The sequence below is a fragment of the Camelus dromedarius genome, chromosome 6 (assembly GCF_036321535.1).
Source record: "Camelus dromedarius isolate mCamDro1 chromosome 6, mCamDro1.pat, whole genome shotgun sequence".
NCBI classification, from domain to species: Eukaryota; Metazoa; Chordata; class Mammalia; order Artiodactyla; family Camelidae; genus Camelus; species Camelus dromedarius.
Genome location: NC_087441.1, coordinates 12899341 through 12923282, shown reverse-complemented (window position 1 = coordinate 12923282; position 23942 = coordinate 12899341). Strand labels below are relative to the sequence as shown.

Sequence of the window (23942 nt, the reverse complement as noted above, 5' to 3'; positions counted from 1 at the left end):
GCATCTGGTTAAAATGCAAGCTCCCAGGTGGTACCCCCAGAGATTGAATTGGAAGATCTACAGTGAGCCCAGAAATCAGAAAACCTAATAAACCTCCAGACCCCTAGCTGAGAAGGCACTCAGGCTACGAACGTCATGGAAGCTATGGACGGCGGTTCCAGGTAATTCTGAGTACCTTGGTTTGGTTTAAATTCTCAATTTAGAACAGGATTTGTAAACTAAATACCTACAGAAGTTAAGCTGGTACAGGCAATGAGAGTGGTTGATCATGTATATGAGCAAACATAAAAACTGTCTCCTTCTACTCTTCAAGGGACAGCAGCCACGTCATTCCAGCAAATTATCTGTCATGTAGAAATATGTGTCCAGGACACGTAAGCTTTCCATTCTCAAGAGAAGCCTGAAGCCTGGATTTCATATAAATCCTCCCTGTCTGATTATTAAATGGCGGATTAAAACAACATGAGCACCAAACAATTCCTTGAGGGCCACTTGTTGGCAAGATTAGAGAGGCAGAATAAAATCTTTATTGTATTTAAGACTTGAATGAGAGACTTAAATTATATTTCTTCTGCTAGACAATCAAAACAGAAGATTTTGGAGCAAAGAAGGGATCTGAACAAGAGTGCGTTAGGAAAATTCATATGGCTTTTGCATACCCTTGGGATGAAGTGGCATGGGAGGTTCTTCCAAATGTGCCAAGGGGAAAAGAGAGTATGAAAGATGCTGGGGAACAAGAGGCCAAGAGATGTGATTGGCTGTGCAAGGAGGCGGGAGAAGGAATCATCTGGAGTTCTTTACGTCTAAATATACACCACCTCCATTCATCCTTTTTCCTTAATGTACTTCTGTTTCAGCTTCATTCATTCCACAAAAAAGATAATTTGAGTGGCATTCTGATAAGTGCCTGCTTAATAGGGAAACTGAGAGTCATTTCTTCAGGGACAATAAAAAGCACAGACAAAATATTTTATAATATCTATAATAAATGCAAAGAAATCGATACAAACAAAACTTGGCTTTAGCAAACTGTACATACATAAATATTTTTTTACTCTAACATTCACCTTTTTTTTTTCACATAAAGCCTTCCATGATCTTATTTATTACATCCAGTTCTTCTTTATACTTAAAAAAAGTGCCTTGTAGATTTACAGCTTGTGCTTCTAAAGCAAGGGTTAGAACATCATGCCCCAAAGGAAAACAAGGTAGAAAGGAAGTTGCCATATAAGCTCTTAAAAAATGTATGTTACAGGGTTCTAAAATCTCATCAGCACTGGTTGGTTGGTAGATTGTTCGAGGCCGACACGGCACTCAGGTAGCATCCTTTATTGACTGGATGGAGCAGCACTGTGGGAAAGCTGCCCAGATGGTCTGCTGAAGTCCCTGGGGATGCACAGAATGAGTCTGTGCTTCCAGGGAACATTGGAGGTCCTTAATCTCTTCTGTGCTGAGGCTCAGGTTCAAAGAAAGACCCTTCCAAACCTTCCCGCAACTATTTGCTCTCCTCTCGTCACTGTTTATCATCCACCTCCAAAGCCACGATTTGCACACACGTGGGATGTGGAGGTGAGCTAAAGCTGCCACCCCGAGTGCATCTGCCAAGATTCAGGTCCTCTTCTTGCTAGTTGTAGGGCTGCCCTCGGCCAGGTCCTCCCTGTGCTCCCGGCACTGCCGCCGACGGCACCTGCTTGGTTCAGAGTGGAGGCGGGCCGTTGGTGTATCTGAGCATGGGGTGGAATGATCGGGCAAAATTGTTGGAGAGGGCACAGCTGTAGTCTTCCTCGGACACTGGCACAAGGCAGGCGAGCCCGACGAGAAGCAGCAGCAGAAGCTGAAGTGGGACAGCCGCCCGGAGGACCCGGAACAGGAAGGCTCGGCCGGACCGAGCTGGCTGGGGCTCAGAAAGGGAGGAATCGGAGCCACCTTTTATGGACCTGAGGGAGGAATCGACATAAATAACTCAAAGATCTCCAGTGCTGGATGGAGGCTGCTTCCTCACCTTCCTGGAAGCTAACAGGGTCGGGCCAGACACCACCCAGCCTGGCAGTGAGCTGCCAGCCTTCTGCAGTAAGCCCAGGTGATCTCCCCACCACCAAATGAAGAGTTGTTTGGAAACTGCACTGATGGAAAATAAACATTTAGTCAGTCAACTGAAGGTAACTAATTGGGTTCAAATTCCCACCCCTTAATTTGGTAAAACATTTTCCATCAACAAAGATAACTGCTCCACACGCCTTCTACCAGCACAAATTAAGCAGATCCAGGGTAATTAAAACGGGGATGTTTGATGCAGTACATTTGTGGCTTAAGACTACCAGGAGCACCGTTAGGCAACGTGAGCTGCCGTCAGGCTCACACAACATATCCCTCCCATCGAGCCGTCCTGGATGTGCCAAAATCCACGTGGCAAGGACAAGAATAGCACAGACCCATGAAGTCTAATTAATCTGAGATTATACCCTGGTTTCATCTTGCACTGAGTCAGCAACCGGCCCTGACATGAGTGGGCTGCAAAGCTGGAAGAACAGGACGGCAGTGGAGTCGGTCTGCCCAACACTGGTGTTGAATGACACCGATTCTAGGCTGATCCGTCTGTCACTAGCTCTGTGCATTTGGGAAATGGACATGATTTTTCTGAGGACAGACTGCCATTCTGAAGCCCCCTTCAAGACTCAAATTCCTAGTTTTCTTATCTCCTTTAATTGCCCCAACTCCTTGTAAGTGGTGCATTAGAGATGGAGCCTGAATTTCAGGAATCCTAAGAAAGACTGACTGTGACAGGCTGACCATGGAGTAGGTTCTGGGTGGGGTGCACTGTGTTCTCTTGTGAGCACCCATTAATGTTTTGATTGGTTATTAGTAGAAAAGATGAAGAAAGAAATGTTATTTACAAGAGGAATTTTGTACACACACACACACACACACACACACACACAACATCACAGAAGCAAAAAGAATAGAGGTACCGACGACACACATGCCACCATACCTACTGTGAACTCTCTAATGGTTGTGCTGGTAAAGACACTGAATGTGAGGCCCCTGGAGAAATATGGTGTGAAAACTGTATTGGTTACTCTGTACGTTTATCTTATAAGAAAACACGTCACTGGCTCCCCTAGTAGTCATTAATTTCTAAAAACAGATTCCACTGGAGTCAGTGAGGGATGAGGAGTGGCACCAAAGAAAATAAATGTGAAGATAAAAAAAAAAGACATAATCTCCTTAAAAGGGAACAGAAGAGCTACTCAAAACTCTCTTATTAAACTATCAAAGAAGTACGTGAGGCCAGACTGGCCCTGCAGAAGCCCGGGCAGCCGCGTGCGACACTGTGCCTCTGCTGCAGCCCCTGTCGTGGGGTGAAAACACACGTACCTGGTCTACCCTGGCCTGCGCTCTTCTCTGGTCTACAACGAACGGCTGTGTGACCTCGAGCAACTCGCTTCACCCCTATGCTGCAACTTCTTCTTCAAACCCTTCAAATTAGACTAGAGGGGTCTTCCAATCTGCAAGTTCCATAGTAGACACATTTTATGTCTTCTACTAATCGGTCAGCACGGTCTACCAGCTGGGAGGCCACAAGAGTTCAGTCACCATCTAGTGGTCAAACTGACTAACTGCCTTTATGCTAAGACCAGTGAGTTATTCCTAAAGAGCTCAGCAGGACAAAGCAGATATTTTGTGAAGATCTAGTAAAGCATGAAAGAAGTAAGGCACCTATCTGTTAAACAGAAGCTTCTTTAGTTACCTAGCTGGGAAGTATTCGGGTTGAGATAAGGCCTTAGAGAGTATCTAACCCATCTTTAATTCTGTGGATAAGTAGCTATGGAGAGTCAACATTTACCCTGCTAACTGCCGGGCGACACAAGCGTTTGTCTTGGGTTCTCCCACTCAGTCCCCACCGCGGTCCTCAGGGAGCGGGGCACCTTCGTCTTGTAGCCGACGAGGGGGAGGCACAGAGAAGTAAGAGAATGGGCTTGAGGTCTCACAGCTAGCAGGTGGCAGGACTAGGATTTCAGCTCTGGTTTTTCACCTCCCAGAACTTGGGCTCTTATCGACAGGGTGAATGACCTGCCCCAAAGCCACAATGAAAGGAAGAGATCGTGCAGGAACTCAGGGCTCCAAACGCCCTGCCTACCACACTCTCTGTATGCTTTGTTTGGTGACATGAACCCATCATCGAGGTCACACTTATGTCACAGATATCTCACCTGTAGAAGCAAAGAAGACAATGCTTGCATCCTAATATACCTGGAGGTGAGTGGTTTCCTCGTGTCTAAAATAAGTGTCCCTATTGGGGAGGGTACAGCTCAGAGGTAGAGCGTGTGCGTGGCATGCGTGAGGTCCTGAGTTCAATCCCCAGTACCTCCATTAAAAATATGTATCTATAAATAAATAAACCTAATTATCCCCCCAAAATAAAATAAGTGCTCTAATCATAAAGCCTCACAGTATTACACAGATTATCAAGTCAGCACGTGGACAGGAGGCGCTCTGCTTTGAGGCAGTGGTACAATCTTGGGCAAGTAATTTGGTCTCTCATTTGCAAAGATGAGGGTATGTTCATATCCTAAAATCTTTTTTGGCTCTGATAGGTTACGAATTCAGTGGTTTCAAGCGTCTGGAGAGGGATGGGATCGTTACCCATGAGCTCTGGATTGAAATTTTCTTCAATATACCTTTTCCGTGACCTGAAAATACGCCCTGGCAAGCAGTACTCTCCACCCATCACCTGTCTGAGTCACAGCCAAAGCACAAAAGACAGCCCCACATTTCCTCATCGTTCAGGACCTAAAGCCACTGAGGGAGATTTCTAACAGACTCTTTTTCTTTAGAAGTCACTGAAGGACTTTAGCGATGGGAAGATTTATGTATATAATTGATAGTAACAGTCTGACAGAGCTGAAGAGCCCTTACTTGCCAGTTATTAGCTTCTTTGAGTGATTAAGCCAAAGATCAAGATCAAAACAAGAGCTACATATTGACTAGCCCGCTCCTGAGGAAAGCTAGAAAGGGCACCCTCTGGCACACGGGCTCGATGTTGCAGGCTCTGCGGAAGGACACGGCACACTGAACAGCATCAGAGCACTCCTTATTACAATTTATTTAGTGTGTGCTTTCTAATGTTGAAGAATGCCAACCTAGGGAGAAATAATGGGCTGAAACAGGGGCAAAGAGAACACACAGTGCTTAGTGAGCTTCCATACAGTTGACTGCTCTTGGAAATGTCCGATTTCTCTATTGAAAAAAACAGAAGAAGCCACCTGCTTGGGGCAACTACCAAGGTTTCAACGTGCCCAAAGTTGCCTCTTCTTTCGGGTAAACCTGTTCAAGATCTTCTAGTACAAACAGGTTAATGATATCAAGTAACAGGGTACTTTTAATGTTTAATCTATTGACCTAAAAATCACCTAAGTTTCAAGAGTCTTGGGAAATTGAGGAGGGGAAGAACAAAGAGAATTCATGGGCTGGTTACTCATTACTCTCCAACGGTTTATTCCATAAGTAGATGCCACGGATGTGGTGTTGATAGAAGAAAAACTGTAAGTGTGAACTTACTGAAGGGACTTAATCAGTGGAGATATTTCAGATAATTCTGTCCAGAGAAAACATGCTTGTTCTCTACCAGTAAATGTTTACTTGATTATTTCTCTCACTCACCTCACAAATTTGGGGATTAATCATGGCCTGGGAGCTGTTTCATCTCTTTCCCAAAATAAGTCTAGTTGTGAGAGGAGGAGGATGGAGGAGAGGGAGCAGCGGATACAAACACACTGCAGAAAAGGAAGTATGGCCAAGAGTTGTGAGAAGCCTGAATTGTGTGCACGCAGAGTGTGGCTCATCTCAAAAACCCTACATATTCAAGGAAATAAGATGAGTTAATTCTGGGCATACCTCATTTAAGCCCAAATGAAGAGACACTTTCAATTCATTTTGTTACTTGTGAGCAAACACGGGCAGCAGAGGGACAGGAATTTATTGGGGGCAAGTATTAGGTTGTCTATGATCTTATTGCCTGTTCTTGTGTGAATGGCCTTTGTTCTTTCCATATGTCATCCAGAAGACAAATGCCCAGAAGCCATTTAGGATTTCAGTCTCCTTTTACTCCAAGATGAACATTCTGGTTAGTCCTATGCAATCCCAGGCAACCCATGGGAACCCCAGGCCTGAAACTGTTGCTTAAAGAATCCTACCCGTTAACAGCCCTTCGGTAGAGCAGAGTGGTGAACGAGGTAGGATCCAGAGTCAGAGAGACCTGGGTTCAAATTCTAAATCTCCATGCCTCTGATCCCTGGCGTTCTTGTCTGTAAAACTGGGACTGCAGCCTTGCCGTGGACATGCTGGGAGGGTTACATGAGGTAACAGATACACGGCACTTAGCATGGTGCTTAAAACAGAGCAAGTGCTAAACAAATGTCAGCAACTTGTCATGATTATCTGATTATTAAAGCATAAGTGTGCTGACTCAGACCTTTCCCGTTTTTGCTGGATTCAGCCTATTCGTCCAGGGAGATGTTCCTGATTTATAGCATTGCTTTTCAAAGATGTGATGCATTTTCCAAAGTGTCTGACTTGCTCCTGGGAAACTCTGGGAATGCATACCTCAAAATATAAAAGACGCGTATTAGAGCCTTACCCTGTAACTATCCTCAGCCAGGGTGTCCAGCCTGCCCCAGGGGCAAGACTGTTCTAGGCTGAGGCACTTTGAGACCTTTGAATAAATAAATCCGCAGGGTGGAGTCTGACAGAATGGATTTGAAAAAAAAAAATTCCACAAGAAATTAAGTAGTGTTTATAGTGAAGCCCTGGTGTACATGCAAAAAACCCCACTGTGCTTGCTTAAATATATTTGGCTCCCTTGAGCACATTTTTAAATGAGGCCTTTTTTCCCTCCCTTTTAGTGTTTCAGCCAGTCATTTGCCACTTCTCATTCCACCTCAGTTCTCTGTCTAGAAGGTGCCAGAGACGAAAGGTGCCCAGGGAAAATTTTGCATTTTACAATTCCCAGCTTTGGAAAGAAGTCATCAATTCACTCTATTCTGACTGCAGAGCAATTATGCCTTTGCCTTGCTGGAAACTGGGGTAAAATCTTCCTGTTGGTCAACTTCAACTAATCCACAGCAGAGTTTTGAAGAGTTACTGGGTATTGGGTTAGACAATTTTAGGTCAAAAGGAGTTAGCTGGCCCATCACAAATATAGCTTCAAAGAGCATGCTCCTTAAATATGTTTAATCCCCCCAAACTGTGAATAGTTATTATGAAAGCATACTTTCAGATGTTTTTCAAGTGTTTAGAATTTTAAGGGAGATCCTTGTCATTAATTTAGGGGATCTCTAGATTCTGACATATTGCAAGTCTTTTGATGGCAAGAACAATATTGTATTAATTTTGTAAGCCTGGGGCCTAAACACAGTAGGTGTATGGTAAACCCTGGCATCAATCCATGTGTAGGCTTAGAATACTAGGTGAGAGGACACAGAACAGTGATCATAAAATCAAACTGAAATACACAGTAGGCAAGCAACTGACACTATCAATATCTGACTTTAAATAAGAAAAAGAATGTAAGAACCCTCCCTCCCAACTAATGACTCAGTTTCTTTCAACTCAGCCTCTTTCCTCTCTCAGGAACAATATATGCCTAAATTTTTCCCATCACAGACTGCTGGGGTCAACATTCTCAACTGTTTGTGCTTCTGCCATAACCTTTCAAGTTTGCTGAACCAGTGCAAGATCAAACGCCAGGTAATCTCAAGTCTCAATGTGTGAACAGCCGGGATTGTGAGTGAAGTTAATTCTTTCCCAGCAGACTCTCCCTGTCATTGTCCAGGTTGGATGCACCCCCAACAAAGGTGCCAAGGAGCTGGGAAGTCCAAGAATGTTCAACCACAACCTGTCTGCCAAGGTGTTTGATGATGTTTGCCATTCGGAGGAAGATCGCTTGCATTCCAGGTCCGCTAAGCAGCAAAGTGAACCCTGAGTTGTGAGCTCAGAAGGGTGTTAATAAACAGTGCTGGACAGAGCAGAGCTGAAAGGCGCCTTGCAAATGTCACAGTGAGAACGTGGCTGTCCCAGCAGCAAAGCCCCAGGAGGAGACATGTTGAAGCACTTCCTGCCCTTAAGGCACGAGGCCTTTGACGTTTTGGAAGGCCTGTGTGGCTGTTTGAAAGAATTAGGGGAGCGGATCGATGTGAAATTTAGGAACCAAAGGGTGGTTGCTATTGATGTTGCAAATGACATAAGAGCTTTTCCCCTTTTCATCACCATTATTTCTATCAACCAAAGAACTGATCTCTGGTATCCCCAAAGGAATGCTGTGGACATATCTCTGTTCATAGCACATCAGCACTGTGGGGAGAAGACAGACTATATAAAACAGTGATCTGTCTAGTGTACCTGATGTCTTTCCTTGCAGGGGGCTAAGGAAACATCAGAGTACCAGTACAAGCCCATCATTATCTTCAGAAATCCCTGTGAGTTTTTGTCTATCGATGTTTCATTATTGATATTTTGTTATGGACAAAAACAAAACAAAAAATCCCCCCAAAATCAGAATCAAAACCCCCCAAGTTATTATCAAACCAAACGGAAAGAAAAAATAAAAAAGCAAAACATAGTGAAGGGAAGCTTAAAACCAGAAAGCACGTCAAAAATCCATTCTGCATTCGTTCGGCTGAGTGGAAACGGCCAGACGCAACAGCCAGTCCCTCCAGCACGCAGCTGGAGCGCTCCAGCTGTTACTCGGGGTTTGTTGATGCTTCCGCATTCCCCCACCCTCCTTCCAGGACCTGAGATTCCAGCTCAGTGGCGAGGAGTTTCCAGAGGGGCAAAGTACTTTCACAGTGAGCTGCCTGCGACTGGAAGGAAGGAATCCGCTTCCAAGGCCAGTGTTTTCATTTTGAAAAAGTTGTCGGGGGATGGGGGGCATGAACTGATTAGTGAAAAGGCCGGGGAGCACAGACATCACACCAACAGCAACAAAGGCAAAGCACTGCGAACAGCAGAGACGGGGGCGCCGGGAGCCAGGCGGGAAGCAGGGGGCGGCTGGGAGGAGGGTTCTGGAGGTTCCCCTGCAGGGGCACTGATTGCTCCTGTTTCCAGAGTGAAAGAGCCTGCCAAGTGTCGGGAAGGTGGCTGACTGAGTGTGCTGGCTGAAGAGAAGTCCGAGGATAAGCGGAAGAGAGAAGGTGCTTAGAAATGTTCCGTAATCCCGGGTTAGGGCTAGCCGTTTTGAGAATCCCAAACCCACAATCTGGATAAAACATGAAAATAAAAGAAAAGGCTGGGGGTGTTAGTATATTTTATTCAGATTTGTGGGGTCTGGGAATGGTAAAATAATTCATTGATCTATTACCTGTCTTATTGTAAAATCTAGAAATAAAGAGGATGACAAAATTCTGCCATGAATCAAATGGCGCTGGGCCACCGGTTGCATCGAAGCTTCACGCGCACACAGAATAATACCGCTTGATGAAAAGGACCAGGTGCCTTATGTATAGTTAAGCAAAATTTTGGTGGGGTCCAAACATTTTATGCTCTGAGATTTTCTTGTACTTTCCACTTAGAAAAGTCTCTCCGAATTTATGAGAAAAGGGTGTGGACTGAAATGAGTAATTTCTCAACTACCCTGAGGCAGACCAGACACAGGCCTACATAAATCATGGACAATTTTCATCATCCTCTTGAAGTTCTAGAACAGTGTGGAAACCAGGAGAATAAGGTACCTGCTATGTGGACTGTTGACAGAGGGTCCAGGCTGTGAGAGACTACATTTGCCTCGTGGCTGTTTGCAATGAACAGGGGTAAAGAAAGAAGAATGTTCAGTCCAGGCAAATAAAGACAAGCTACTGATGAAAATTAAACTAAAAGTGCAGCAAAGGAAAAATAAATCAAATGAAATGATCAGTACCCATGAAATCAAGGAAACTGGCTTTTCTTTGGTTGAAGAAGTGAAATCAATTTACGTCTATGATACTCATCATTGAAGAAACATAAATTGCGGTTTGGGCATTCATGTCACATGTCGTATATTTCTCCCAACTTTTCATGGTAGAAGAACAAATGACTCTACATGATCCAAAGATTGCTGTCTGTTTACTTACAGTAAATATGAAATTCAAATGCCATGTATTTCAAAGATTGGCATATTTTTCATCTTCTAGAATGCTGGAACAGTATTAAAAATCTTGGTAGGTCAAAAATAATAGCAGCATGAGATTATTCCGCATAGAGTGATGGGGACCCAACAAATCAAGTACTCAAGTTTAAATAAAGGCTAAAATTTGACTCGAAAAGCCAGTATTCCTTCACATTCTTAAACTAGGATCTACAGGAAACTAGTGAATGTAGTAAAAAAAAAAATCCTAAGAAGATAATAACATTTATCAGCATAGAACTTAAGTGTTTCTAACAACAACAAAAAAAGTACACATGAAATCAATCCTTCTAAAAACTAAGGACAAGGGAATGATAATAAAAATGAATATAATCATAAAGCTGGACAAAAAAAAAATAACCAAACAAAAAACAAGCTTCTAAATTACACAGAGAAATCAAGGTATAGAGGGTAGCAGGGGCCGAGCTGGTCTCTTCCTCCTCCTCGCGTACCAGGGAGATGCCCCCGACAGGCCTCGTGGGTGAGGCACCTTGAGTTGTTGCCACTATAGGGGGCGATACAATCACTGAAAACCTTCAAGACCACCTTCAGGAGCTTCTCTGCTTAAGACTCAACAGAATTTCCATTTGTCTTATAAACTCAATGGTCTCATGAGCCCCTCACAGTTTTGCCCACTGCTGGCTGAGGCGCCCCTTTAAGTGGAGCCTCCCTCGTGCAGGTGGACCATGGCGGAGGTGGTTTGAAGGGAGGGCCCACCAAGGGGACCAGGCTGTACCATTCTAGAGATGGCCCTGTGGGCAAGAAAAGTCATCTGTCTCCCTGCATACCAACTGCACGTTGAACCCTGACGCTTTTGAAAAACAGAGCTACCTGCTCTCACCGTCCCTGAGTGCACCTAGGAAGGGTGTGCAGCAGGGCTGAGGAAACAGCGCTTTGCTATGTCAGCCCCGCCGCGTGGCAGGGGGAGAGCCTGTGGACCCTGCTGGGGGGCACAGGCCCTGCGGCGCCCCAGCGTTCCCTCCCGCAGGCCAACGGAAAGTGACCAGTGGAAAGTTACCGTTCTCTGTCTGTTTGGGGTACTTCTTCCCGATGTAGGACTCACAGATCCTGAGGTGTCCAGTTCATCAGCAGAAGACCAGGAGGACAGATCCTACGTGGGAAATGGATGCCTCTGATGACTCCATGACCCACAGCCACGACGGCTTTGTCATCTGCAAAGTACTTCCCACCCACCCTCCTCCATCCCTCATAAAAGTCAAACCATTCCTTGGGAAAAATAGGACCAGATCACTGCAGGAGGAACAGAACCTAATTCTTCTAGTGTCTTGGGGTTTCCTGGATGTGAGTTGGGTCCTTCTGGAAAATACAGGTATAGCTTCGTTATCACTGGGCCGCTTGTGGGCTTTATTATCTCTAGTGACATGGATGTGAATGAGTTGAAGTGAAGGAGGTTAGAAACAAAAGGCAGTCATCCAGGAGCCTGCCTCGTAGCATCAGACAAATTGTGTTTTTTCTGGCACTGCTGTTACTTGAAGGAGATTGTTCCTTTGCATGCTTCTAGAAAGGCAACGTGCTTGTGTGTCCATAACAGGACTGCACCATGAATGTCTGAGGTCTTACCAAGCATCTCTGTACCTGCAAACGCATTTCTCAAAACCAACATGACTACCTTGATGCATCAGATTGAATGAATGAATGAATGAATGAATAAAAGCAAGCAGAGAACATTTTCTATGATTGAACTGCTGTCTGTGTCAGGAGAATTCATACCCTCTAAGGTCTGAATATGAAACTCAACTGCAACAGTGGGCTGTGATCTGCTCTAGCTGTTGCTGAAAACACACGAATTCCAAATAAACAGGGTGAAATAAAATGCCACAATCGTGGTGGTAGCAGGGTGAGCAGTAACAATTACAAGAGGATTTTTGGGATGGAATGAATCAAAAGTAGTGTCCTATTATGAAAGTTTTTGAGTTCATTTTTTATTCTGAGAGAGGCCTTTGAGAGCAGTGACTTAGAGAGGACACTCTAGTCTGACAAGTACTATATTCAAAGTCTTTCTAAAATGGATAAAGACGGTGCTTCTTTGCTCTCCCGTCAGAAACGCTACACAATGCTGTCTGTTTAGAGCTTACCTGCTGACTGCTTGACATGTCTAATAACTTCTCCAGCTCCTTGATATGACGACTGACCTCCTTCAAGAGGAGTTTGAGCCGATTTCCAATCACATGGACTTTTTCTTTGGCTTCTAAACAGTCTGTGCCTTCAGCATTCACCAATAGTTGGCAAGACATGTCTTGCAGTGAGGCCACTTTGAATTGGGTATCTAACAGCTCACGTCTTATTTGCTGTATATATAACAGAAATATTTTTCTCAGAATTTTCGGTAATTGGGAGAAAGTGCCAAAAGCGCAGAAGGACATCACTTCCACTCAGTGAGCATCAGAACGCTTTGCTCACACAAGAAAGGATGCAACAGCCCACGGCACTGGGCGGTTGGGGGCCCGTGTTCTAATCCTGCCTCTGCCAAATACATCCTAGAAGACCCTGGCATCTGTCTGATCTCAGTTTTCTCATTTGGTAAAATGATGCTACTAATTCCTGCCTGGCCCACAGTAAGTATTATCGGAAGGTTCGAATTGGTGAATGTATGTCAAAGGGTTTAAAACGTCAAGGATTATGCAAACGAGACATAAAATATTCTTTTATAAAGAAAAGTAAAACATTAACATATCAGTACAGAAAAACTCAAGTATGTCGAGGTATATACCCTGATATCTAGTCAAGATTTTTTTTTAAAAAGATCCATGGGGGATTCATCCCTCACAACTTAAAGTCTGAGGTCAACAGTCGAATAAAAATGTAGCCGCGATTACTTCCTCCTGGTTTCTAAGATCTTTATGGAACGGAACTAAAAGCTGCCAGTTCTGTTGGTTAGGTTAGTATCGGTGTTAAATGTTAAGAAATAGCATTTTAAAATACAGAAAGCAACAAAATGCAAATCATTGTCTCCTAATGGAACTCAAATATGCTTCTTTATCTTCTGTAAAATCACCTTACGTACACTGTACGTTATATTGTCCAAAGTTCTTTGTATAAGAATCTACACAGAAATTCTGCAAATTTCCTTTTGAATTTAGTACTAGAAAAAGTTTCTTGCTCCTTGAGAACTGGAATGTTTTCTTTTTGTTAGGCGATGAAAACCCTTTAACTTTCCATGTTACTCTTTTTGTCTTAGGTTTCAGTAAACTTAGTGCTAAGGTTAATAATGTTGAATCTATACTTAATTCTTCTTAAGAAGCCTTAAATGGTCTCGATTTCAACAGTTTTAATGTCCTTTTATTATCAGCCACCCAATATATTCTTGGGACATAGATTCAACATATACAGTTTAAATTAAAAATAAGCGTAATTCGCTGAAGAACTGCCTTGATTAAAAACAAGTTAATTAAGGTGAAGAACAGCTCTGCCTTTGAGATGAGCAGTGACTTTAGAGTCAGACTCTGAAGCTAGTAGGTGTCTCCCATGCCTGTTTGCTTCATAGAGATGGGAAATCATGAGAAGTAACGAAAGACTAAGAGATTATAATGCAAAAGGTAAATACATAGTGTCACCTCCAACACAAGCAGAGGCCGTCTGAGGCCACACTTCTTACCGTGAGCTGTTCGTGATGGTCCTGAAGCATCTCTACATCAAGGTTAGAATCAATGGGGACAATTTCATTTTTCCTTCTGTCGATGTTCTCCAGCATAAGAAGCAAACCATGGCTCATTTCATGGAAATCCTATGGAAAAAAAAAAATGAAGCCTAAACTCATCTTGAATAATGTATTTTTCTTTCCCTCCCAGCTTAAATGCCCATGGTTTACAATTTCTACCACTGGTTTTTAAGATCTTATACACAATTCCTTTCTAAAGAAGGCACTGGCGCTGTTGTAATGATCTGAGCTCACGTTCTTACCAAAAGCATCTAATTTATTACTCAAGGGAAAAATCTGACATAAGGAGCACGCATCACAGTACTAATTTCTAGGGCTCCTATGCAGTGTGGAAGGAAGCAGCTCTGTTCCCCTCTCTTCTCCCCGTGTTCAACTCTCCCCATCTTTGAAGGCATAAATTCAATTCCATCTCTCCATTCATGCATTTGTTCATTTATTCAAGGCACAGTTACAGAACATCTCCAACAGGGAAGGCGCTGTACTACGATTGGGTGCAGGGGTGAAAAAGGAGCTTGGGTACCTGCGCTCAAGGAGCTATTACTCTTGGGGAGCATATAAACCTGGAAAGCAGGCTTCCCATCCTGCTTGGATTACAGTCCAAACTCCAGGCCAGGACCTACAAAATCCTGCACGACCTGGTTCCCGATCTCTTTCACCCCTTCTGTCCTCTCTGACCACATGCTGATCACACCAGCCTCTTTTCCGTCTTTCCTGCTTCTGGGACTTGCCATTTGTCTGATCTCCATGGCAACATCCTTCCAGTGTCAGCTCAAACATCCATAGGGTGTCCCTGATCACCTTCCCAAAGCGCTTTTTTCTGTTACTCTTATCATCCACATCTGTATGTATCTTGGTTAAGTATTTATTTGCCATTTTATCATCTGTCCTCCCCAACAAAAGTGGAGGCTGTGCTGTGCCCTGACTGCTTAGTGCAACATCTGTCAGACTGTGAACACTCAGCAAATACTTGTGCTATGAATGGAGGAGTAAATATTTGTGATGCTCACTCTGCTGTTTGAGAAATGTCTCCCTGCATGCTGCAAGTATCTGCTGAGTGAATGAATGAATGAGCTGAAGGAGGAATGGTGAGGCTGAGACAAACTTGTCAGAATAGTCTCTTGCTAGCTGTAAAGTTCAGCATGTACACATCCTACAGTGAAATGAAAATTTGGGGCTCAAAGTTATCTCACTCAAATACTGACTTTGGGGAACAACTGCATCCCTGTAGTGACCTGGACAAATCAAGTCACAGACTCAGCGACACTGGAAATGTTTGACTCCAGAGCATGGCCTGCCCAAAGCCCCACCTGGCACTGCATCAGTGCATCCTGGAGAAGGCCCCGCCACTCCTCCAGCAAGGAGCACACGCGGTCCCAGCGCCCATTCATCTGGGACAAGCGATCCTGCAGATCCTGGCTCTCCTCTTGGCCAGCCTGAGTGAACTCGGAGCTGCACAGATTGATGGAGAGGATGATGGCTTTGCGGTGGTCCACAGCTTTCTGGAGCTCCTGAAAAGAGAAAGGGGAGAAAGGTTAAAAGAGGTGGATCAGAGATACACTTGATGACATGAATGAATCTTAAGAAAATATAATATAAAGGGGGAGCCAGAAACAGAATGATATGTGTGCCACTACAGCATTCATGTGATTTACAATACATATGCACACACACAAATCCACAATTTTCATGAATACGTATAAGAAAAAAAAACTAATTCAGATTTCAGGATGGTTGCTGTGGGTTTGAGAAAAGGGACAGATAAATCAAATTAAGAGGAACTTTGCAGGAAGCAGTGATGACCCTGCACAGTGAGCTGAGGGGTAGGATTAACTCAACCCCCAGCATGGGGGTTCAACAACAAACCAAACAGGCCAAACCAAACCTGGCTCCGACAGTTCTGAACAGCAGGAAACATGCTCTTAGTTCCAGGGCAAATTCCATCTCACTAGACTAAATCGACTCAAAGCTGTGTGCAAATGAATGAAATGGGAAGCTACATAAGAAAGCAGATTCCAAGGCTCTGGCCTCCAGCTGCTCTGACTCCCGAGGCACCGTGACAGTGGCCCACAGGCTGAGAACATGGCCTTGGGCACAGGCCAGATTTTTGTGATGCTAAAGAGGATGAATCATGTTTCTTCAGCAAACCAATTTAGTTTGATTTCACACACACACACACACACACAAAGGTGACTACTTTTTACTTTATGCATTTCCCCAAAATCTAGAACTAAATTCCAAGAACTTGAGCACAGGATTATGTATTAAGAATCCAATATCTGGGGACTGTTCAAATATTCCCAGATCAACGTCGGGTGAGTGATTTTACAAATCACATCTACCCGGTCTACGTTTTCTTATAATTTCTCACCTTTTCTGTTATGTTTTCAACTTGTCCTAAAATGTTCACTTTTCAATGGATTCTTAACATGTCATAATATAGTGTCAACCACAGAGACCACATATGATCAAGAGATATCGTGGAAAGGTACCTGGTTATCCCACAGGTTCATCCTCAGACAACACGAAGGATCAGGAAGGGGTGCAGAGGGGGGTGGCTTTTTGTTATTGTACAGGCTGATTTTTTTTTCCTTTTTTTTTTTTAATTGAAGTATAGTCAGTTTACCATGTTGTATCAATTTCTGGTGCACAGCATAATGTTTCAGTCATACACAGACACACATATATTCCTTTTCATATTCTTTTTCATTATAGGTTACCACAAGATATTGAATACAGTTCCCTGTGCTATGTGATAGGTCCTTGTTTATCTATTTTATACATAGTGGTTAGTATCTGCAAATCTCGAACTTCCATTGTATCCCTTCCAGGTTGATTTTCATGGTCTCACTTTTCCACCCTAATCTCGCTTAGGTCTCAGACCAGCCAGCATTTGCTTCATCAACTTTTTAAGGAATTTGGTTACATGCAACACTGCCTTATGCTTTCCTGGGGAGACACTGAAGTAACTGAAGTACCCCAGAGAAAAAAAAATGTTGTAATCCAGATAATGTAACCTGCATTTCCCATTCCATGCTTCATCCTGAAATCGATGGGGCTGGTGCGGAGGCTACTCTGAAAGAAGTTGGAGCATCTGTGGGGAAGGCTTATTTCACTGGTTGAAAATTTAAAACAAAACAACCAAAACAAACCACAAAAACATCACCCTAAAGGACATAACACCCACTGGAAACAGGGAGACATAAAGGCAGCGCACTTAATCCTCGAGCCTGGAGGGCCCGGTAGCTCCGCTCTGAGAAAGAGCACAGCTTGACGTTCTCCAAACAAAAAGACAGGACCGAGAGAGCTATTAAGGAGAAACCAAGCTCTCCATTCACAGTCTGCTTACAAAAGGCTCCGCGTATCAATGCCTTTCAGTAGCTGGGCTGAGGAGGGTTTTTAAGATCTAGAGAGGGAGTTAAAGGAGGTCGTCCTGGGTGCTACACCCATCCAGGTCAAAGTCAATTGTACACGTCGGTGCTTTACAATTATTCCACGGGTTTGGTTTTGTTGGATTCATTCCACGGCAAATAGTTTCTGCCACTTTTATAATCTATCCCCTTAGTTCTGCTGGTTCCAGAATGTCAAGCGGCTTCGCTAGGTCTCCACAAACTCCCCCACGTACAATCCGGGAGAGGCCTCCTCTCCAGCTCTAGATATAAACTTTCAGGAACCTGGATGTCGCTGTATTACCCTTAAAAGAGGTTAAAGGGGTCCCAGAGGTAGCTGGATGTTTCATGAAATTTTAATCCGTCATTTCTTACATAGCAATTCGTTAGATTGTGGTCACTTTCATGGGGCTAGTTCTGCTTACACAGCGCATCTCTCAGCCCTTCCAAACCTGCCTCTGAACGCTCCGATTTGGGGTGGCTGGGGAAGCTTTCGTGTCCCTTTCTGCCGTGTAACTGGAGACCAGCTAGGGCTAGCGGTTCCACCTGACCAGGTGTCCCCCTTTCTGTCTGCTCGCGGCGGGAAAGGCCAAGGGCAGCTACCTTGAGCTTTTGGATCTGGAGCGCGATGGACTGGATATCGGTGCTGAGCTGCAGGCGCCGGAGCTGCTCCAGGTCGTCCTCGGTCTCCCGGAGCCAGGCCAGCGTGCTGCTCAGGTCGGAGTCGAACTGCTGCTGCCTCTGGGGGTTCTGTTTCATCCTCAGCTCCTTGCTCAGGGCCTGTGCCTGGATGAGCTCCCAGCGGTCAATCACACCTGGCAAGACAGGACACGCACGGGGTAGCGGGGAGTTTTCCTCCGCGTCGGGTGTTTAGGAAATGCTGGAAACGCACATGGGTGGCTAAATTTAAAACAGCAACAGGAAGAAAGTAAGGCCACTGGGCATTTCTGCGGTTGTCAGCTGTATGTAACAGGCTAATGGCTCTGTTTTTCCCATCTGCATTTTTAATGATAATGGAGCAAAAAAAAAAAAAAAATCAGCTACACAAGATTTAACACTGTAAAGAGTTTTATGAAGTAATTAGCATTCATGGGCATGAAGATAACATTCAATTCTTGGCTTCGTTCTGCAACAGAGCCTGAGAGCAGACAGAGATGCCTGACCAGCGATTAGAGACGGTGCCTTAAAATCAATGGAACCTGGTTAAAAACCACCGTGATGCTTTTCACCTCCCCATTCAGTTCCCGGAGATCAGCGTAACACGGGGGAAAGGTCTCAGGATAGAAGAGTGTAGAATCAGGTAGACAGCACAGTGGAACTCGGCGGGGAGGTGGGAGCAACAAAGAATTGTTGGATTTCACTCTGTCTTGACTTGGGCGCGGCGCACTCACCGGCTGTTTGCGTTTCTGTGCTGTTCAGGTTAACAAAGCCGGGGAAATGGTCCTCCTCCTCCTTCAGTTCGTGTTCTAGTCTCTTCACCGAGTCTATACTGCCACTGCATTCACCGAGCAGTTTCATCTGTTTAGACACAGAAAACAGGCCCCCCGCCCCCATCACAAAGTTCTCAAAGTGTCATGAGTGCAAGGACTTCTGGGGAACATATCTTTGGAGCTCCTCGAAAAAGGACAGTGGCGTGTGCTACTTCTCTGGAAAGAGTGAGCCACTCTGCTGAGAGAAAAAGTCAAGTGACCCATCTATATTTACATAAAGCAATGCCTTGAAGATACACTTGGCACACGTGGTTTTGCTTAAGTCCTCAACATTTCTTTTAGACTTAGGTATTGAAACAGACTAAACCAAGGTGGGATTTAAAACTCAGAGCCCTCAGCCGGCAATACGATATATAGTTTTTGGCAAGTTGCTCCCATTTTCTTAAACTGGTGTGGGAACAGTAATATTACCACAAATCTCGAGGGGAGGGTATAGCTCAGTGGTAGAGTGTGTGCTTAGCATGCATGAAGTCCTGGGTTCAATCCCCAGGACCTCCATTAAGAAAGAAAGAAATAAACCTAATTACCACCCCCCTCAAAAAAAAGTTAGCAATAAAAGAAAAAAATGAAAAGAAAGAAAAATTTTTTAAAAATCTCAAAGGAATATCTTTGCATTAAATAATTAAAATACTTAAAAGAATGAAACAATATTACAGTCAGCTGTTTCATGAGAAAATTTAAGCAATGTTTAAGAGATATTAAAGGAATCAGTTCTAACATGTTTACTATCCTGCACAGTATGCAAAGATTAAAAGAACAAATCAGTTCAAGGTACTCTTGCTATAATGATCAAAACATTTCCCTTCAAAACCTTTAACAAATCACATTGCTATGAAGTTACCTTGATTGCTTTTGATTGGTGTTAAGTATAATCTCAGTGATGTCAGCAAGAGCAAGGTCATTGTGAAACCATATTATATTTTTTAAAAGAGGTTTCACTATAAAAGAAGTCAGTATAATGGGCCAAACGGGACAGAGAGTAAACTTATGATTGATTATTCTTCTGTGATTGCGGGGATACTGATGTCAGCATATGTAACTAGAATGGTTCTCTCCCCCCTTGTTTCAAAAAGCAGTACGTGTAAGTTGTCACTGGGCTTAGGAAAATTAATTCTTCTTTCCTCTTCCTAGGCAGTCTTTGAGGAGCGGAAAGAAATGACAGGAGGCATGGAAGAGATTTACTTTCAAATCCTCTTGCTTAAGGATGTGTAGGAAAACAGGCAATTCTCTGGGAAAAGTGATTTGATCAATAACTTGAGCACAGCAAACAGTGTTAGTCCATACTTCACTAAAAGCTTTGAAAATGGAACTGGTAATGCACACATCTCTTGCCACCTTTTCCCCAGATCGCTCTCGTTAGTCAGAGTTGTTTTCTCCAGAAAGAGCGAACGAACAACAGAGGATAAAAACAGTCTCGAGATTATCAAGTGAATCAAGACACTGAGGAAAAGAATGAAAAATTCTGCGTTAGTAATCTACCAGCTAAGATCTGCTGCTCCCAGGAGAAAATCATTAGCTGAATTTGGAAAAATGCCTAATCGCTTTCCCGACCCAAAGCATTTTGTTGCTTTCAATTAAATGGATCTCACTCAGTTCTCCGTGTAAAGGAACAGGCTGGTCATTACATTATGGTAGATCAGTGGGTCTAAGCACAGACTATTTTTTCTCAAAAGGTAACCTGCCAACCTGGCTTTGATTTGCACGTGAGCGTCCGTGAATTCAAGGGTAGCATGGTATGTGGAAAGCCCATCCAGCCCTCCCGCTACAGACGGAGCGTTCTTGGTCACACAGCTGTGATTACCAGGTACTGGTCAGGATCGCGAGGGTCTGGATACTCACATAGCCTCTGTAGCTGGAGTCTAGCTCTGGTCCTGTGGGAGTTTTGCTGCGGATGATAGTCTCTGTTGGCTGCATGTGAAAGCGGCTGTCATCCAGGGCTTTGCCCAGCTGTCGGATCTGCGACTCTAAGGCACTGGGATCCCCTGCAGTGTCAACCATAAGAATCTTTACAAGCTTGACAGTCAAGGAGAGGGCTAAGAAATTCTACACAGAGATGGCGTGTGTGTGGGTAATCATAAAGCACATTTAGTACCGGCGTGCTGGTGGGTTAGATGTTCGGTGACCAGATCAGTGAATGTGCTCCACCAAGAATCCAAGCAGATGGGGTGCTGCAAAAGGGGCCTGCAGTGGGTTCTAACAGCCTGCGTGTCTGCTCCTTCGTCCAGCTCCTCCCCTGAAAATCTGCATGTTGTAAGCTGTGGAAGGTCTTTCTAAAAACTCCCGCTGGTGCCTCCTGCTCCCTAATAACTAGGAGGTAGTTACTTCTCATGCTCCCTCTGCATACATTTATCAAACAGAAAAAGACACACCTTGTAATTTTCCTTCCTGCATCTTAACAGAAGTTAGTGCCACTGAAGTCCCAGGTGGCTGCATTGCTCACATAAGCCAGGACTTCAAGTTAGCCAAGAGAAGGCTAGCTCTGGATAGGTATGTGTTGGGGCACCAAGCTAGCAATGACTTGCTTCTGTTTAAAACCTGAAACAGAACCAGGGAAAGCTAAGATTTTAGCATTTCCATCCAGATATGCTCTTACTCACAGCCTAGGACTCCTGGCTCGTCTCCTTTGAGAGATGGGACATCTCATTGCAAAATTATTTTGTGTGTGTGCATGTGCATGTGCGTGTGTGTGTGTGTGTGTGTGTGTGTATTATAGTCTTTGAACTCAACAAGAACGTTGATTATCAGAGTGAAAGCAGGGTGAAAGCAGAATCAATATTAGTAAGCTGTATTAAAATTTTTCATTTTTTTTTTTAAGAAAAAAGACCCTCTACAGACACCTGGAAAAGGTTTCCCACAGGGGATCACGCAGGCAGTCACCATTTCAGGAACGCTACTTTACTTCCTGTCCACTTTTCTACAAAAACGCCCAGTATAAACTAGCTGGATTGTTAGGCTGTATCACCATGTTCAAACCCTGTTCTCTCCACCGTCCTCCAAATCACTGACCCTGTTTGTCTAGCGCAACTTTAAGCAAAACTAGTTCTATTTTCCTTTCTTTAATTCTTCTTGTTTCAGGAATAGCTCTGTCCTTAAAGGAAAACCTAAGTCTAAAGGTAACTGTGGAATATGTTTCATTTCGAATTATTTTATGGGGTGAGATTTCTTAAACTAAAATTACAATTTTTTAGAGCTGAATATCTGATTTCACCCCTTGTCTTATATGTGACCCCTGAGATCAGGAGAATAAGCAAAGGGCCTGAGGTCACACACAGCGGCAGATGGATTTAGGACTGGAGCCTTAGCCCTGATTCCCCAGCCAGAGGTAGGTATGCAAGCCCGCGAAGGCACGAAGTCAGAGCTGCTACAGTCAAGCAGGGCATCAGAGCACAGAAGCTAAGGCCAGTGTCTCCATCTCCTATTTTCTGTTCTAATGGGTATCACAGGTCTACGCTTACTGAGAGTTATTACTACTCAACAAGCTGAGAAGTTGTTTTATTGCACTTGATTATTGAAATCTTCTTGGTGTTGATCAACCAAATTTTTTTTTTTTTTTTTGGTTTCTGGGACAGCAGTCAGGGAAGGTTCTGCTTGAACATGCCCGTGGCACAGAGCTGTGAGAGGTGCAGTAGATGGGCTGAGAGGAGGAGGCTTGTTACAGGTGAGGGAGAGGGGTCCGCTGTGGCTTTTGGTGCCTACCAGAGGAATTTCTGATTGCACTTTCTGTGAGTTTTACATACGCCTCAGGACTTTCGGGAATCACTACATCTGCAAAAAAGAGCACAGCCTAAGTTGACTGTAAGTTCTAGAAACCTCGATTCCCTTTTGTCAGGAAAATAACTGTCCTGGGGGAACAAAAGGAAGTTAGTCATTCTGGAAATATGAGTCTGGAACGTACAGAGGAGTCTGAGCATGCTCAACAAAGGTTTCCTGAAATAAATCATAATAAGAGCTCACATTGATTGACAGTCTTTTATGAGCCAGGCATCGTGCTAATAAGCGTTCATCTGTCCCCACAGAAACCCTGCTGGGTGCATGGAAGCTTTATTCTCATTTTAGCGATGAGAAAACTGAGGTCCGGAGGAATTAAGTTACTCATCCAAGTTTCAACAGCTAGTAAGTGGCATCACTGGGATTTCAACCGAGACGGTCAGGTTCCTCAGCAGCGCTGTCCAACAAATACTGGGAGCCACGTACATTATTTTAAAGACTCTGAGGGCCACGGTAAAAAAGTAACAAGAAATGGATGAAAATAACTTGAATACTTAATTTTTCTAAACGGATAGATTCAAATTACAAGATGTAATCAACATAAATATTATCACGACTACTTTACATGCTTTGCGTTAAGCCTTTGAATTTTCTGTGTTCATGTAAGTGCATTTGACACAGACAATCTCCGTGAGAGTTTGCACCATCACATTGCAGGGTTCAGCTGTCGTGTGTGGCTGTGGGCCACTTATCGGACAGTGCTTCTTTAGATGCAAAATGCTGAACTATGAGGCTGTACTATAAAAACAAAATCAAAATCATTTTCTTTTTAGACAGTGTCACACCCTTGGGAATCCAAAGTGAACCATCAGAACCATCTAAAAGAGAATGTGTGAGATGCATTTACAAGTGCTACAAACTGGCCTCTGATTATTAAAAATTTTCTATTTTTACTCATCTTCCTTACAATGCTCCTTTTCTCGTCCATTCTTTCCCTATTACGTGTTTCTTGAGGTTTCATACTTCTTGTTTCCCTTCATACTTTCTTCTCCTTGTGATCTCCGTCCTTCCCTTGGGGACAATTACTGCTTACCATTTATATGTGGTTAGCCACCTAATCTGCATTTCCAGTTCCTGGAATTCAGACCCATGCATCCTTCTACTGCTGGATTTTTCCCTGTGGATATTTTGTCGCATCTCTACAGATGAACTCATCACCTCCGCCTTTCTCATTGCCCTGCTCTGTGGGTCCACAGACACCCAGAGCATTCTCTCCCACTCACGGTCCTCAGGGCCTAGCACCACCTGCATCTTTCACCAAGATGCCCAAGCCAGAAGATACCATTCATTCCCAGTTCAATCAATCGTCAGTGATGGAGGAGACGTCTCCTGATTTCTCATGTCTCTTCCATTCTCTCTATTCCCAGTGCTTCTTGCTTAATTCAGGCCACCAACATATCTGTGTCCTGGACTATAAAACAAGTCCGTCTGGACTCTCTCTTAATGAGCCCTTCTCTATA

The 23942-nt window shown here is 43.9% G+C and overlaps 1 protein-coding gene across 20 annotated transcripts in view; it reads right to left on the bottom strand.

The window, feature by feature from the left end:
- Positions 1 to 966: 966 nt before the first annotated feature.
- Positions 967 to 23942, bottom strand: part of SYNE1 (spectrin repeat containing nuclear envelope protein 1) — a 427973-nt gene continuing 404997 nt past the window's right edge. For 13 of the 20 annotated variants that reach the window (XM_031456562.2, XM_031456561.2, XM_031456563.2 and 10 more), the window contains 10 exons: positions 22411 to 22479; positions 20554 to 20696; positions 18616 to 18742; positions 17828 to 18039; positions 15146 to 15346; positions 13776 to 13904; positions 12256 to 12468; positions 11178 to 11270; positions 9729 to 9787; positions 967 to 1937 (listed from right to left, as the gene is read on the bottom strand). In XM_031456562.2, the coding sequence (XP_031312422.2) occupies positions 1697 to 1937; positions 9729 to 9787; positions 11178 to 11270; positions 12256 to 12468; positions 13776 to 13904; positions 15146 to 15346; positions 17828 to 18039; positions 18616 to 18742; positions 20554 to 20696; positions 22411 to 22479 (1487 nt within the window). In that variant the 3' untranslated portion in view covers positions 967 to 1696. The remainder of the gene's footprint in view (positions 1938 to 9728; positions 9788 to 11177; positions 11271 to 12255; positions 12469 to 13775; positions 13905 to 15145; positions 15347 to 17827; positions 18040 to 18615; positions 18743 to 20553; positions 20697 to 22410; positions 22480 to 23942) is intronic. The other 7 variants (XM_031456569.2, XM_031456570.2, XM_031456571.2 and 4 more) reach the window with 5 other exon arrangements.